Source organism: Botryllus schlosseri, chromosome 9 (assembly GCF_051294905.1).
Source record: "Botryllus schlosseri isolate E-star chromosome 9, Bs_hap1, whole genome shotgun sequence".
NCBI lineage: Eukaryota > Metazoa > Chordata > Ascidiacea > Stolidobranchia > Styelidae > Botryllus > Botryllus schlosseri.
In genome coordinates, this window is record NC_137244.1 from 26,996,111 (window position 1) to 27,012,100 (window position 15,990).

General features: G+C 40.1%; 1 protein-coding gene across 1 annotated transcript; it reads right to left on the reverse strand.

The window, feature by feature from the left end:
• Positions 1-2,992: 2,992 nt before the first annotated feature.
• Positions 2,993-15,961, reverse strand: LOC145446437 (protein unc-45 homolog B-like). The gene is made up of 17 exons (XM_080324728.1): positions 15,792-15,961; positions 14,921-14,957; positions 14,671-14,846; positions 12,383-12,643; positions 10,976-11,150; positions 9,695-10,043; positions 9,315-9,477; positions 8,686-8,921; positions 8,144-8,264; positions 7,861-8,025; positions 7,587-7,714; positions 6,832-7,012; positions 6,283-6,398; positions 5,768-5,885; positions 5,402-5,557; positions 4,309-4,439; positions 2,993-3,636 (listed from the first exon to the last, which is right to left on the reverse strand). Exons 1-17 carry the CDS (start codon positions 15,957-15,959, stop codon positions 3,516-3,518), a joined length of 2,802 nt encoding a protein of 933 aa, XP_080180854.1. The 5' UTR covers positions 15,960-15,961; the 3' UTR covers positions 2,993-3,515.
• Between the last annotated feature and the right edge of the window lie 29 nt (positions 15,962-15,990).

Below are 15,990 nucleotides of genomic sequence, written 5' to 3' on the forward strand. Positions count from 1 at the left end.
GATGCAATGAGAAGATAGGAAGGTGTCGACACCCGCCTGTATCGCGCGAAACGATCTGAAATGAACTCGATTTTTGTTGTATTTCTTTCTAATTTTAATATAATTTGAAAAGCTACAAAAAATTATAGTTGTCCAAATCCGGTTCCGACCATGCACAGAAGTTATGATGGTGGAACATGAGATCGTGACGTAAAATGGAGGTGTTATGCCAGACTAATCACAATTTTCCAATCCCGATAACGCCAAATTCAGTCATTACAGTATAAAGTGTACGTTTTCTATTTACATTTATTGTTGGCTATTACGCATGTCATTTGTTCACCTCTATTTGCGTTCGCAATCAAACATGAAACAATCATTCGTAATCAAGCGTTTTAGGATAGGCTGCTCTCGTCGCCGTATAAAGTCATTGCGAGGCACCATGTTGGTCCTTTGCGAAGTAAGTCTTACGTTTTTTTCCGTGAAACGTTCTTATGCTTGCGTTCATTCGTGCTATGCTGATGTATTTGGAACGTGGATTTGAACTAAACAAGTTGGAAAAGTGTTTGAAGTAAAACGATCATCGTCACCAGAAAATCAGGTAGACGGGCTTCTGCAATTTCATGGTCAACCAACAGATTATACTCTCTCTCTCAAAATGAACACCATCCATCTCTTAATTTTTTGTTAGACAACTATCTATATATACTGAGTTATTGCGCTGCTGTTAAGCACACCGAGAATAATACCAGCAACCACTGCAGCAGGCTACAACTACATGTCCCTCGCTGAACCATGCCTCGACTCAATCATATTCGAGGTTTCAATTACCATATCAATAGACAATTCTGTTTTAGCTGCGCATCTGAACTACCAACGTTATCAAGTTGTCTGCATGCTTCTCAATATCCAATACCGATGTCAGACAAGTACCTTGAAGTGTATGATGAACGCAATTCAATGACCCTGGTCAAATAAACGTTGTCAGCCTGTGGAAGGAGACTTTGTTCAACTGCTACCGCCAACAGCAGCATACAGATCGCTGTTTTTTTTTCATCTGAATGCGTTTCAGCAGTACCTGTGAATACGGTCTCGTTTTGCTGTCCACATCGCTAGAAGAAAAACCACCTCCATCAACATATTCGAGCCCGTATAAGCAGCTCACAAATGCTTCCTTTTAAATTAGTCGGATTGAACTGAATCTTTACAAGTACAAGAACGCATCACTAACATAGGCCTAGGCAGGTGGGCGAAAGCAGGGTTATCCTGGTCGAAAGCATCCGTGCCACCCTAAACAATTTCGTTAATCAGCGTAAAATAGAACAATTTGGATAGATGTATTCAACTTCTCTTCGCGTTTTCATGGGTTCAAAAATGATATGTCCGGACTCGGAGTTTCAGAGATGTGGATATTTACTCGAAGCGAAACTCTAGGTTCAATTTCAAACCATCAAGGAATCACTGTCAACTAAATCGATGCATTGCTTGTACATTGTACAATGTAGTAGAGTACATGTTCGCGATGCCCTATGACAGAAACCATAGTCATTCAACGTTCGTGCAGCGTGCAATGTGCACTTGTGCAGCCTGGTTTCACTGAGTCTCCGTTGTATGCCACATAGGCTTATAAATTGACAGCAAGCGAATTGATTATTTATACGTAAGTTGTCGTAGCCTAGTATTAATCTATTTATGTTCTATACTTTGCTGCCCGCTCACCTTAATGCAGTATGTGCTTCCCAATTTTTTTGTGTGCGCGTACCTTCTCGAGCATTTTTACTGGGCCCGCGTACCACTTCGTTCTATCGACCGGAACAGAGGCTACTAGCTCGAAAGTGCTGAAGGCCACTGTTCTAGCTTGATCATAAGTTGATAGTAGGCTACTGAGATCAGTTAGACACAAATGATTTGGGTACAGTTTGACACAAATGGGAAGACATGATTTGGTGTGCAATCTTTTGAAATTGTGACAAGGCTTGATAATTAACAATCCCTGATACAACAAATCGCGTCAAGTGCAGGAATTTTTTTCCAACAGCTCTTGCGTTTGTTACAAAGTAGGCTTTGCTAGCTTCAGGGAGTATATGAATCTGTGCTCGCCCCGCGGTTGCAGAATGGTGACCATCGCTGCACGCCTGATTAATTTAGACCTCGAGGCGTAACTGAGCATTGAGCAGTGGGTAATCCAAGAAACTAGATTGCTTGTGCCAATATGTCATTTTGACATTGAAGATTATCAGTAAGACAGTAACTGGTGACATGAAGCTTCCTGCCTCAATTGCATATTGTAGGCCTACAATCTAATATTGGGACGTCCAGCGTTATTTGGCTACAAAACAAATTAGTTATCTTGATCGACCGTTTTTTTTTCGACTTAGAAATTTATGGCCTTACCGAATCTCGCGCGTGCCGCACTTTGGGAACCACTGCCATAGTGAACCCCTTGAACGATTTAAACAGTGTGAATGTAGTTTATACGATTATAATACTGGTCCACAATCGGTTGAATCACATAAATTTATTTCAACTTTCTGAGCTTTCCTCCTCTAACGACTGTTTTGCCCGATAACCATACGTCCAGGCTACTAGACAGTCACCTATACGTGGTTTAGCAGTTCATGTATGTGTGAGCGACGTAACTTCCTTCTGCATGCATAGTTATGTGTTCGGCACCATATTCATAATAAATAGCGACTCAGTCTGTACCCCTATGATCTCGCAAAATGCTATGACCTGAATCAAGCCTTGTGCCAAGTGGTGGCTTTTGGGTGGGCGGTCACCAAGGGCACCCTGGTCGAAGGACCCCCTCTTTCGTCTATCATCAAATCTCTGCATTTGTTAGAAAAGTCCCTTATCCCGATAATCATCAAGTCTCTGCATGCAATAGCGGTACTTAGTTTTGATGTAGTCTATCCTTGCAACCATGCAATAGTAGATATGACCTTCACCCCCCAAAAAAATCGTAATGCCACCACTGCTCATAGCTCGAAAGTCTCACTTGACTTGTGAGTCGTTTCTGCATGCATAATTATCTCTTTATTCGGTACTCGATTCATAATAAATAGCAACACAATCAGAGGTTGTCATAGTAGTAATCGTTGGCACTCAAGTAGAAGTAGACCGGCATAAATTTCTACTCAATTACAAGTAGAAGCAAAGTTTTACGAGTAAAAAAGTAGCCATTCCAGGCCTAGTTTTGCCAAAAGCATGAAAACTGCGACGAAGTATTGTAAACTTATAACCGCTTGAGAAAGTAGTGCAAGTAGGCAAAAACTACTTGAGTACTTTGAAAAAGTAGAAGTATTTCGTCACTGACCACCTCAAAACTCGACCTGTACTCGAATGATCTTGCATCATGCTCGAGCAACCTTCAAACTTCAAGTGACCTGACTTGACTCAAGTCATAACATGCAATGACTCGACTCGGTAGTAGCTTGTTCCCAACAGTGGGTTGAATGCGACTTGGTTGCAGGAACGTAGGTGCACTGTCTTTCCCATAACGCTCAGCTGTCTGTTTGCCATCCATGCATTGCCTATCACGATGTGGGCTGAATGAAGTTGTCGTCTGCCAGAATTTTCAAAGCTTCTGTAGCGACAGTCTTGAGTTTCTCGTCCTTGCCGACTTTAGAATACGCCATCAGGATTTCCAGAATGTCACTGAAACAGAATCAATAATTCTAGGTGTCTAATTTAGTAATTAGATTCTGATCTAATTTGTGAAACGTTTCGATTCTCTCATTTCAATTCCAACCTAATTTCTGCTTTTCCTGAAAATGCTACAAGGGAAATGTATCGTGTGAAACGAGGCAAGCTCGGTGTACATACATTTGCTGTTCTCTCACTTCCTGATTCGAAATTAAATTAAATTTCATAGTTTCTGCAAATTCAGTAATTGTGATGCTAATCTAATATAGAAAAATTGTACAGCTATCATCCCAATTCTGATCTAATTTTAATGAAATTTAGAAAGGAACTGTGTAATCATCATTATAATTGTAATTTGAAAAAAAATAGTTATAACTCTAATTCTAATCTAGTTTGGAAAAAACTGTGGACTGCACAATTCGAACATTTTTGAAAAATCTCGGTAGCTATCTTTGTAATTCTTATCTAATTTCAAAGAAGATATGTAGCTATAACTCCGATTGTAATCTATTTTTGAAAAATAGATTCAGCTATCACTTCAATTATAATCTAATTTGGAAAAATTTGTAGTCATCATTCTAATTGTGATCTAATTGAAAAACACGATGTAGTTATACTTCAAATCCCAATCTAATCTGGCAAAGCTGACCATTTTCCAATTATCCAGCTTTGAACTCCACCCACCTTCCAACAATCGCTTCTGCCGACAGCTTGCAATTGGCGACGATATTCCTCACGCAGACGACGCCACGGAGTGCGAGCATCGTGTTATCGCACACGCATGTCATCGATATCTTCTCGATCCAAGACTCCGTCTGAAAAAAGTGTTTCAAGAATGCACAGGCAGGTAGGGTTCTTCAAAAATAACTTTTAAATAAATAAATTGTGAGGCTGCCTAAAAACGCTGCACACCAAATTTGACTCGATTCCAACTGGTAGATGTGAACGCACAGGAGTTTTACTATGAAATGCATGAAATTGTCAAAGTTGTTTAAAAAAAAAATTTTCGCTCATTTCCAGCCACTAGAAACGAAGGCAAAATACGACGATTTTCCGGTTGAATACAGTTAAGAACCGATAAAATAGTGGCGCTAACGACGATATAACTTGGCATATTTCTACGATAAAGCTCAATTGCTTCAATCGTAATCTGGCGTTATCCCTGCGCATGCGTCGTGAGGAATCGAAGATATTTAACTGTAAACGCTGACGTCGGTATTTGGTTTACTATTATTAAGGTGCGAACAACCGGGTTTCTCTCAAGTCCGGGGACATGTTGGGTCGGAAGTGACAGCAGTGCGACCATAGCCATTTCAATTACTTATTTGTGCAGCTAAGATATTTTTCATATGAACTGCATATAACGGTTCCGAATTCGCACTTCCGCTCCTGTGAATACCTACGTTTTGGTCCATTTTACCGAAGAACTCTGAACTCATTGTGCGATTTTTGCCTTGTGGAAATGGGGTGTCAACGTCACCGAATTGTGCCTAATGGTGACTGGAGTGAAACCGGGCGGTTATAATGCGGTCTATGAACAACTGAACATGCTCAGCATTTGCTGCCTTGGTGCAATATTTGAAGGAAGTATTTCCTGCAAAACATCTCAACAGTTGCTACTAATGTGCTGGATAATACAAGAATTTTTTAATCTATACTCAGAATTGCTTCGCGGGCCGGATAAAATCGTCTGGCGGGTCTTATGTTTGACACCCCTGCCCTAGTCACAGCCCTGCTTCTACTTCAACTTGAGAATCTTGAGATTAATTCAACGTACTCTCGTCCGTATTTTCTTGCAAATGTCCGCGTTGTTTGACGTGAGTATAGCCAGCGCAGAGGCGGCCGCGAATCGAGTTTTTTCATCTTCCTCCGCTAACAGAAGCAGAAGCATTTTCAGCCGGTCGTTCCCGTCTTGACACACCAAGTCTTGATACTGTGGTAAGTCAGAATGGAAGTAGAAAATTGATTTCGCAGTGAATTCGGCATTTGTAGAAAAGTATAACATTATAAATTCTTGACAAGTTCTTGATAAGTCAATATTTTTAATCCCAACAAATGTCAAAATTTTCCAGTTGGTGGGTCAAAATGTTTCATTTTTTGTGTCAAAAACGGATCGTCCTAATTATTACATTTCTAATGTTACCTCAGAATTGATGCACATGTTGCATACAACCTCAGTCGCGGCCCTTCTGATCATCTCGTGTTCCTCGAACATATGCGACTCAATGTCGTAGATCAGTTTCGCGTGAATCATTCGCCGTCTAAACACGAGAACAAATTTGTGTGTCCGTGAGATAGACTCGAACATCTACATTATTCTAGTGAAATGTCAGTAATCATGATATTGCCAAACGTTTCTATGCTCATTTTAATTCTAATACATTGTCAGCTCTTCCTGAAAATGATACTGGAGAACTGTACAGTGCGAAACGAGCCAGGCTTGGTGTACAGGCATTTGCTATTCTCGTGTTTATGAAAATGAAATCTGATTTGTTACGAACTTGATTTTTGTCGTATTTCTTTCTAATTCGGAATGGAATTCTATTTTCAAGTATTCAACAAACTTATTCGCCATAACTCTAATCTAATTTGAAAAAATGTGTAGCTATCATTCTGATTGTAATCTAATTTTAAAAATATGGTTATGGTTATAGAAACCTGTGCGTGTCGTCCATGGCCGCCAAGTTTGTCAACGCCATGAGGGCTTCGAAATTCTGAAGAGCTGAACATTCAGGGTGAAGCAACACCTTCATCGCCTTCACGCATTCCAACGACTGAAAACAAACGATGCTTTGTTTGAGATCAACGAGCCACGAGCTGACATATCCACTTTGCCTTCCTACTCGGGCCGAGTACAATGATTTGAGTACTCGATCTGAATCGAGTATTAATTCTAGTTCGAGTGCCGGAATTATACCTTCTTCGCCACCAAGAGTTGCTTTATCAACAAGAATTAAAGTTTGGATAGTATTTTCGATTGCGGAAAGCTGTAAAACTCAATTGGTCGTATTGCATCACACAAAACATATCTGTAAAGTCGTAATCAACCCACAGCACTGTCAGAAAGTGCAATGAAGAAATACCAAATAATCTTTAATATGATGTAGGGCTGGTTTTACATTCTTTGTGGTCGCATAAAAGGTACACATTTCCGTTTTCCAAATCAATAATAATGTTCATTGCCCCTCATTGGGCACGATTCCTCACCCGTTGTCCTGGAAACGCCATCACCGGATTCTGTGTGATTAGTAGTTTAGCGATGGCGTGAGCTGCAAATCGTTTTCCGTTGACCGTACCCTCCTTTGTAAAAGGTAGCAAGACTTTTCCTGTCCCCGCCGCAACAGCTTTACCCCGATGTTCCTCGTTCTCCACACCCGCCAAGAAGACTCTGAATACAAGTTTTGCGAAAATATGCGATTTACGAGAGCAGAATAAGGCCAGACTTGGACAACTAGATAATTCCAGTAGTCTAATTTGCAGGGTTGTAATGACTCGAGTCATCACTCGACTCTGAACAGCGAACATAATGACTTGGACTCGACTCGAGTCACAACACTTTGACTCAGACTCAACCCTCTACTCATTGACTTGAATCGGTCGTGAATCGAAAATGACTCGACTCGAGTCAAAACTATAAAAGTGAGATTGACTTGCGACTCGGAAGCTTGCGACTTGGTTACAACCCTGCCAATTAGAATAATTAAGAGTGAAAAGACGGTGAGCTTGTCCGATATAACTCATTTTAATTCTTATCTACTTTCTGGTTTTCCTGAAATGTCACAGGAGAAATGTATCGTGCGGAAACGAGCCAAGCTTGCTGTACGGCCATTTGCCATTCTTGTGAGAAGGAACTATCATTTCATAACTTGATTTTTATTATATTTCTTTTTAATTCGAAATCTAATTGAATTGGAAAGAGCTGAAAATTCTCCAGTTGACTGAAATAGACTACAACAACGTACCTGCAAATCATCTCTTTGAGCGTGTCGGTCAAGATGGCGACATCCGTGTTTGCCAATGACACGAGAGCAGGCAGCATTCCGGCGTTGACCAGTTTCTTGACACGCGCCACCACAAATTTACGTTTATCCTGCAACACATTGACTAGAGTCAAAACTATAAAAGTGAGATTGACTTGCGACTCGGAACCTTTAGACTTGGTTACAACCCTGGGCGAGAAAAATTCAATATACAAGCTATCCAGCTCGAATTTCCTGAAGTGCTGTCAAATCTCACCTTTTCGTGCTCCTCGGGAATGTGATGCTTTGCGTATTTGGCCAGCTCGATCATCTCTGGCGACACTTCCTCCCCTTTGTCGTAGGTGTTTGTGATGTTGACCAGACACGTCACCACGCCGTAAGTAACGGTCTTGTCTTTCGTCAATGACAAATCAAAGAGAGACTGAAAATGAATGGTTCATCAAAGCACTACACGAATAAAACTTTACAGCGTTACTTCTACTTCTACATGAGTACTTTCACCCCATCATATCATAATGATACTATTGTAAGCTACAGACCTCCAAAGCGGCCGAGTCATCGCAAAGCAGTTCCTTGACATCTGCGTCTAGCGTCAGGTACGACAATCCTTCTGCGGCCCACTTCCGGACATCAAAATTTTTCGAAGAATTCGTTAAGAACCTATCGCAATGAAGAGTTTTGTATGGGCAGGCGAAATCTCATGAAAATGTCTCAAGATCAACTGAAAAATCTTGATAAATCTCGAAACATTTCAAAATCAGCTCAAAAACATCAATCTCATAAAATATTATGTAAACGTCTCAAAATCTCGAATGAAATGACTATGCAATCAAAATCAAAAAAAAATTAATAAACTCACGAAAAGGCCCCAAAATCATCTTAAAATCCTCTCGCAAATATCTTTAACACTCATAAAATTTCATGAAAAGAACTGAAAAGCAGCTGAAAATAATAAATCTCAACAATGTTACGAAAAACCATTCTCAAAATATCTTAAAATCATCCAAAAATCACAGAATATCTTGTGAAGATGTCTAGCAATCATCTCAAAAATATGTCAAAAAATGTCATGAAAACTCACTTTTTGCACTGTCGGGCCAGCTTTTCCGTAGAGCCGTCCGCAAACGACTTCATGCTGACATCAGTCCCGTGAGAAGAACCTAGTTTGCAAAGACCGACCAGCGCCCTGACTTTCACTGCGTCCGAAGCGCCCGCAGATTTGTACAATTCCTTCAAGAGGGTGACGCCGTTCTCGATAACAAACAAGGCGCGGTTCTTTTTTGAAGATGAGCTAATCACGGCCTCGATCGCGGCAATCTGCACAAAACAAAGTCTCAGCCTAGTTCGAAAATTGCAACTAGAACTACGTTTACTTGCTTTTCAATAGTCGCAATTAGAATTAGAACTACTTTTCAAATGAAACTGGAACTAGAACTACTCTTTTTTTCAATGCATGGAACTAGAACTAGCGGCTTAAATTCAAAAGAAGCGACTAGAACTAGAACTAAATATGCTCCCTATTTCAAAAGAAGCTACAAGTTGGATTGATACTTTGTAAACTCTGGTTGCGTTCCGACCAATCGAGGTTTCAAGGCTGCCACAGTGGAAAGTACAATCAAAAGAAGAACTGCTCGACTCAAATCTTTGGAATAAATATCCTATTCAGATTTGAGTGCTTCAATCATCATGCGCAGCCCCAGCAATAAGTACCTGGGCCGGTTCCTCGTCCGCGCCGCTCATGGCGACCATGGTTTCCATCACCCCTTTTATCCCGAGCACTTTATACCCGCAGTCAAATGGCCCTTGAAGCAAGCAAGTGACGACGGAGAGCGCTCGCATGTTGGCCGTCATGTTGCCTTCTCCAAACAGCCCGCTGCAAATTCAAAATTGATATTAGTAGAGTAGGTGGTCAGTGAGGAAGTAAAACGAACTCAACAATTTCATGGTGTCGACAGTAAAATTGAAAAAAAAGTTTGATATGTTTTGCTTGCTCTGTTACTCCAGGTCGGAATCAAGCCAAATTTGAAGCGCAGCATTCTTTTTAAGCAACACTATTAACACGATTAACACTGAAAACATAAAATATGTACCTGACATATTTCATCACAGTCTCATTCCACGATTCGCGAGCTTTATCGCCGCCCAAGTCATCGTAAAGTTTCGACAGAGCCACAGAACAATTCAACCTTGTATTCTCGGTCATACGGAACGGAGATATCTTCAAATGATGCCCGTAACTGGCCACGTTCAACAGCGCGGTGACGCCCCCTATCTCCACAAATTTGTTAGTCCTCACGTCAGTGCCTCGAGACATTTCTCTTCGCGGTATATTTTTCGCAATGAGAGATATGCAGTTGTCTCGCCCGTCCGCGGACACTTCGATGTTTATCAGCATTTTTTGGAGCGCGATCATGATTCCGAGAAGGTCTTTTGTGAAATCTGGAACAAATTTTTTTTTGAAGCTACACTTTCAACAAAGTATACCTAGAAAATGTACAGTCATTCCAAATTACACTAGAATTAAAATTATAGCTCCAGTTTTTTTTCAAATTATATTACAATTAGAGTTACAATAACTACACATTTTTTCCAGGTTACATTAGAATTTTACATTTATAATAATAGTTAGAATTGCTGAATGTGCAAAAACTGGGAAATTGCCTTCAATTCCGTATGAGGAAGAAACGGCCAAAATTTGGTTCACTTGATATCAAATTAGAGTTAATTCTCACAATCATAAGAATGCAAATGACCGTACACCAAGCTTGGCACAGTTTTTCTGCAGCATTTTCGGAAAAATTAGAAATTAGATCAGAACTAAAACGAGAAGTATTTGAAGAGCTTCATGGAGGTACAGAACTTCAATGTGCAATTGAATAGTGTATTCGTATTGAAATGAACCCGAATATTTTCGGCTGACACTCGTCAGGGGTAATCGTCAGCAACTAGTAGATATACAATGTTCTTTCCAATTCTCTGCTAGTTGCTGACGATTACCGCTGACGAATGTCAGCCGAAAATATTCGGGTTCATTTCAATAGGAGCATACTATTCAATTGTATGTTAAAATAAGATATAAACATTTTGTTGGAGATATTTTACCATGCCTACTTTGCTGTACTTTGTGACAATGCTGTGGTTTGATCACGACTTCACAGATATGTGATTTCCAGTTACATGCGTAGATTCGAACTACATATTTTGAATGCTGTGATACGACCAATCGCGGTTTCAAGGCTTCCACAGTAGAAAATAATATTTAAACTTTATTGGCGTTGATAAATTACCCCTTACTGGTACTACCATTCTCGATTCAGATTGGAGTACTCAATTCATTGTACTTAGCCCTACTAAAGACGCAACTCCCTTACCAGCGCGCACGGCGTTTTCTTGTCCTCTGTGCTCGCGTTTATCTTCACCCTGTAAAGCGTCGATGATTGCCTGCAATACTTGCATCGACGCCGTGGATAGATCTGACGTGCCGTCGAGACGTCCCATGCCATCGCAAAACTTTTCCACGCCGATCTCGCGAAGAATCACCAGAGACTGAAACATCAGAGGATCGCGTAAGACACACGCGCAGACCGTAGAGGACATGGGTCCCAACCTTTTTCAGTTCGCGACCAGGGCTGGACACAATGATCCTAGAACTCAAATCTGATGATTTGAGTACTGAGCGGGAGATGAGTACTGAAATTATACAGCCCTTGACACTAAGAGCTAATTTATCTACGAGAATTATAGTTTCAATACTATTTTTCACTGTGGAAGGTCGTAAACCTTGATTGTTCGTACCGCAGCGTACGAAATATGTATTACAAATCTATGCACGTATTTGTAAATGCCATATCTGTGAAGTCGTGATCAACGCACAGCATTGTCACAAAGTGCAATAAAATAGGCAAGGATTAAAAAATACAAAATCATCTTGAATGTGATGCAGAACCAGTATTATATTCTTTGCGGTCGCGTAAAAGTTACATATTTGCACTTTTCAGATCATGATACTATTCGTGAACCACTTTAGATACCGTACAGGTTTTACTGTGCGACACACAACGAGATATCACCGAACTGATTAAAAATAAATTAAATAGAAAAGAATCAACGTATAGACTACACATTGCTCACAACCGACTTTGACAAAATTGTTGTTGGCTAAAAAACGCCACATCAAATTTGGCTCAATTCCAAGCGCAGTTCTAGGCGTGGAAAATCTTAGATTTCTCATAAAAAATTAAAAATTTCCAAATTTCACTGGCTACTTCGGGATATTGTTAGGTTGTAAAAAAATAAGATGCCTGGCAACTGCTTCACAATCGCAGCATGTACAAGTCAAATTATATGGTGTAAGATTTTGAATTTGAAAAAAATAGTCTTTACGGCGGTGGGCGGTAGAACAGTAATCTAATTCTACTCTAATTTGTGAAATGTTTCTATGATCTCATTTAATACTAATCTAATTTCTAGTTTTTCTCAAACATTACAGAACTGTGTGATGCGGAACAAACCAAGCTTGGCATTGAGATATTTTCCATCCTCAAGCTTATGGGAATCAACTCTGCTTTGATATGAAGTGAGCTTGATTTTAGTTGGATTCCTCTCAAGGTCAGAATTAGATTGAATCGTCAAGTTTTTAAAAATTCAGTAATCCCAATTTGAATCTAATTTGTATAAAAACTGTGTAGCTATAATTCTTATTCTAATCTAATTTAGAAAAGATGAACATTTTGTAATTATCAAACTCTGCTAAGTACCCGGAAACGCAAGATTAATACCCGGGCCTGATGTCCGCTACAGATCCCCAACACCGTACGCATTGCCGCCAGCTTCACGTCCATGCTTTTCGAATCGACCAGGTCCGACAACGCAGCGGGCCCCCCTTCTCGGAATATCCTTTCAGCCCCGGCTTCGTCTCGAGAGAGGAACACGAGATTTTCCGCGGCTTTCCGTTTCTTGTCGGCGTCCTCCAACGAGGAGTCGAACAAAATCTTGAACATTTGGTTCACCCGATTCTCGGTCGACCGCTCCGCGAACATCTGACGTTAAAATATGTCACATCCACAACAAGTACACTCGAAATCAATAGTGAAAGAGAGAGAGAGAGGGTTTATTTATCATCGTAAAAATCTAATCACGGAATTCAAATGTTACCAGACGCAAAAAGTTTTATTGGATGCAGAGGGCCTACACGAAATGCAGTTCATGAAAGGAATGCGATATAAAATGAATATTATTAGTATTAGATGATTGAATAATATTATCACATTAAATAAACTAAAATATTTTGAGCCGACACTCGTCGGGGGTAATCGTCAGTAAATAGTAGGAAATCGAAAAGAACATTGTATATCAACAATCGTTTGTTTTTCCCACGCAGCCACAATAAAAATAAGAACAAAGAAAAATTTGCAGGAAAATTAGATTTATTAGAATACCCCACCTCGAAAGGCTCACCCTTGACTGCCCCTGACCCCACTGAGTCAAATTTTGTAATAAATATAACTAATTAAACACAAATATATGATGGTTGAAGCTACATAAAGAGTAACGGCTATTGACCAAATAAATAGGCAGTGTTCAGAGCTGGTAATCTTTTGTACTCAAGTAGAAGTAACGTCATCAGTTGTGATTATCTACCCGTGCACAAGTACCAATGGAGATTTACAAGTAAGTATAAAAGTAGCCTATCCTAGGATAGGGTTACCATATTTTTGTGAAGCAAATTCCGGACACCCTTTAGCACCCACTAGCGGATTTTAAAATGAGGTGTAACATATTGTCCGTCAATATGACGTCACACTAGCAAAGCATTGCCCATCGACTGTGATACACTGTACAGGAATGGAGTGGAACATAGGTCATGAATTGGGCCATCTGTAATGTGAGCTCTGGTGATTGCTACTTGCTAGGGTCTGCAATAGATTCCTTCACGGGCTGGATGAAATCGTCTGGCGGGCCGTGTCTGGACTGTCTGTCAGGATTGTGTTTGACAGCCCTGCTATACTGTTAGGTCGGTGCGGCTATCTGCTTATGTGTTTTAATCAGGTCCAAAACAACATTTTTTCCGCCCCCTTCCGCCCAAAAGAGCACCGATCTTGGGCCCAACATAGGGTAGTCGAGGTAACTTGTTGTGCACTTACTATATGCATTTGGCTGTTGAATTTTATGTATGAATTCAGACAATAATATTGATTCCTCCATATATTAAGCTACTGTAAAATGCACCAGCAGGTTGCACATCCGGTGATTTCCAACCTTTCATGGTCGCGACCTCATTTCCAACTCGAAAATGTTCCGTGGCAAAGCTCAAAACTTGATAAGCTGATTACTAATAAAAATTCAGGTTGCCCAAGCTTACTCACGGTCTAGGAAGCTGATTACGTCTAAAGTCATCGCGATCCCCAGATAAAGGCAAACGACCCCAAGATTTGGAACCACTGTCTGTGACTGAAGCATCCAATCGGCCTTAACCAACTCTAGGAATATACCGTTAGCTTATAATTGCGATTACAATCAGACTTATTTCAGTAGATGATGGTCATATATATTTATTTTTATATAAATTGTTTGACGAGGGTGGTGCCTGGTGCCCATATACTAATATCAATATACGTTGCATTAACTCGCGCGCGACGCGAAGAAGAGTTTTGAAGAGCATAACTCAGCTTGAAAATAATATTGTTTATGTTGATATACGGAAAACTTTTGAGCCTGTTTCAAGCCTTCAAAATCCCGGACATTTAGGCATATTTTAGAAATTCCTCCCGGACGCAGATTTTTCAGTGAAATTCCGGACATGTCTGGGAAATTCCGGACGTATAGCAACCCTATCCTGGGATAAGCTTTGCCTAAAAAACAGAAAACTAAAGTAGTATTCAAAAATCATAACCACTCAAGTAGTGTAGAAAGAAACAAGTATGGGCTACAAAAGTAAGTAGGCACAACCTGCATTGAGCACTTTGAAAAGTAAAGGTACTTCACTAGTGACCACTGGTAGCGTTGTATAGGATAGGCCTATGATGAATAAAACATCTTAAAAAATATGATCTGTAAAAATAGGCACCTTGACTTCCATCATATCTCTTAAGTTGCCGCAGACTTGAGAAAATATTTTGTTCTTAGGCTCCATTTGAACGAGTCTCCTGGCGTCGACGTAAGCCGCGTTCAATTGGCCGAGATTTTCCAAGGCTTGCACGCGGCGATACAGAGCCTTCGTATCGGAAGCGTCGAGATTCAAGGCTGGCAAAAAAATACAACAGAAATACACGATACCACCACAAAATGACTTTGATAAAATTGTATGAATGACTCACCATTAGTAGATTCTGACAAGGCACTTTTGAAGTCTTTCTAAAAATGAAGATCAACTGTAGCGATAGTTTGTTGAAGTTGAATTATTTGAAGAGCTTCTTGGAGGTACAGAACTTCAATTTACGATCGAATATTCGGGTTCATTCCATTATGAATATGAATATACCATTCAATAGCCTAACACATTATTGTGGGCTACCAGTTGAATTCGTGGCTTCACAGGAAAGAACAAGACTTGAACAAACCACTGGATTTTCAAAATGGGTACGGTAACTAAAACTAGAACTAAAACTATTCGCTTTTTAAGACTCACAACTACAACTAGAACTACCCCCTTTTTTGCAACCAGCAACTACAACTAGAAACACTCACTTTTTGAAACTCACAACTAGAACTAGAACTATCAATCTTTAAAAATCCGCAATTAACTACAGTATCTAAAACACAATTACGTGGATTCAATTCTGAAATTTTAAATGAGCTAAGAAATATTGATGATAGAATCGTCATTTAAAAAGGACGGGGTTCAGAGACTGAAATGGGCAGGGTTTCGAACCACAAAAACAACTCCCTAGACACGCCACTGTTAGTAGCGACGACTCCGAGCTAGCAATGGCTGCAATAACATCACACAACAGAACACCGGTATCACGATTAACGCCAAATGATGATGGCACACGTTTTCCAATTGATCTACAACTAACTTATTTTTGAAACGCACAACTAGAACTAGACCTAGAACGACTCAAAAAAAAACTAGTAGTTGGTTGACTATTTACTAACAAGCTTCGTAGTTTGTGCAATTCTGTCTTGAATAGATACAATCTCGACTTGATCCAGATATCAGGGTCACAATCAATGTCATGAAATTACCATTTTCAGGTGACAAGCGGCCATGTTCTTGTGCAACGCCAGCTTTTCCAATTTTTTCTCCGCACGAGAAAGAGCATCTTTGTACATCTGCAGCGCAAGCTTGTATTCCTCACTTTTGAAATGAGAGTTACCGAGTTCCTTCAACTCAGATGGCCCTTTGGTAGTCATGTCCGAGATTTTAATAATATAGGCCTAATTT

Excerpts from the sequence above, each read along its gene's own strand:
- LOC145446437 (XM_080324728.1), bottom strand. The coding sequence starts at position 15,959 with ATGACTACCAAAGGGCCATCTGAGTTGAAGGAACTCGGTAACTCTCAT. Across the intron at positions 6,399-6,831 it reads TGGCGTTTCCAGGACAACGG|TCGTTGGAATGCGTGAAGGC; the intron begins GTGAGGAATCGT and ends GTTTGTTTTCAG. Across the intron at positions 5,558-5,767 it reads ACATGTGCATCAATTCTGAG|TATCAAGACTTGGTGTGTCA; the intron begins GTAACATTAGAA and ends GACTTACCACAG.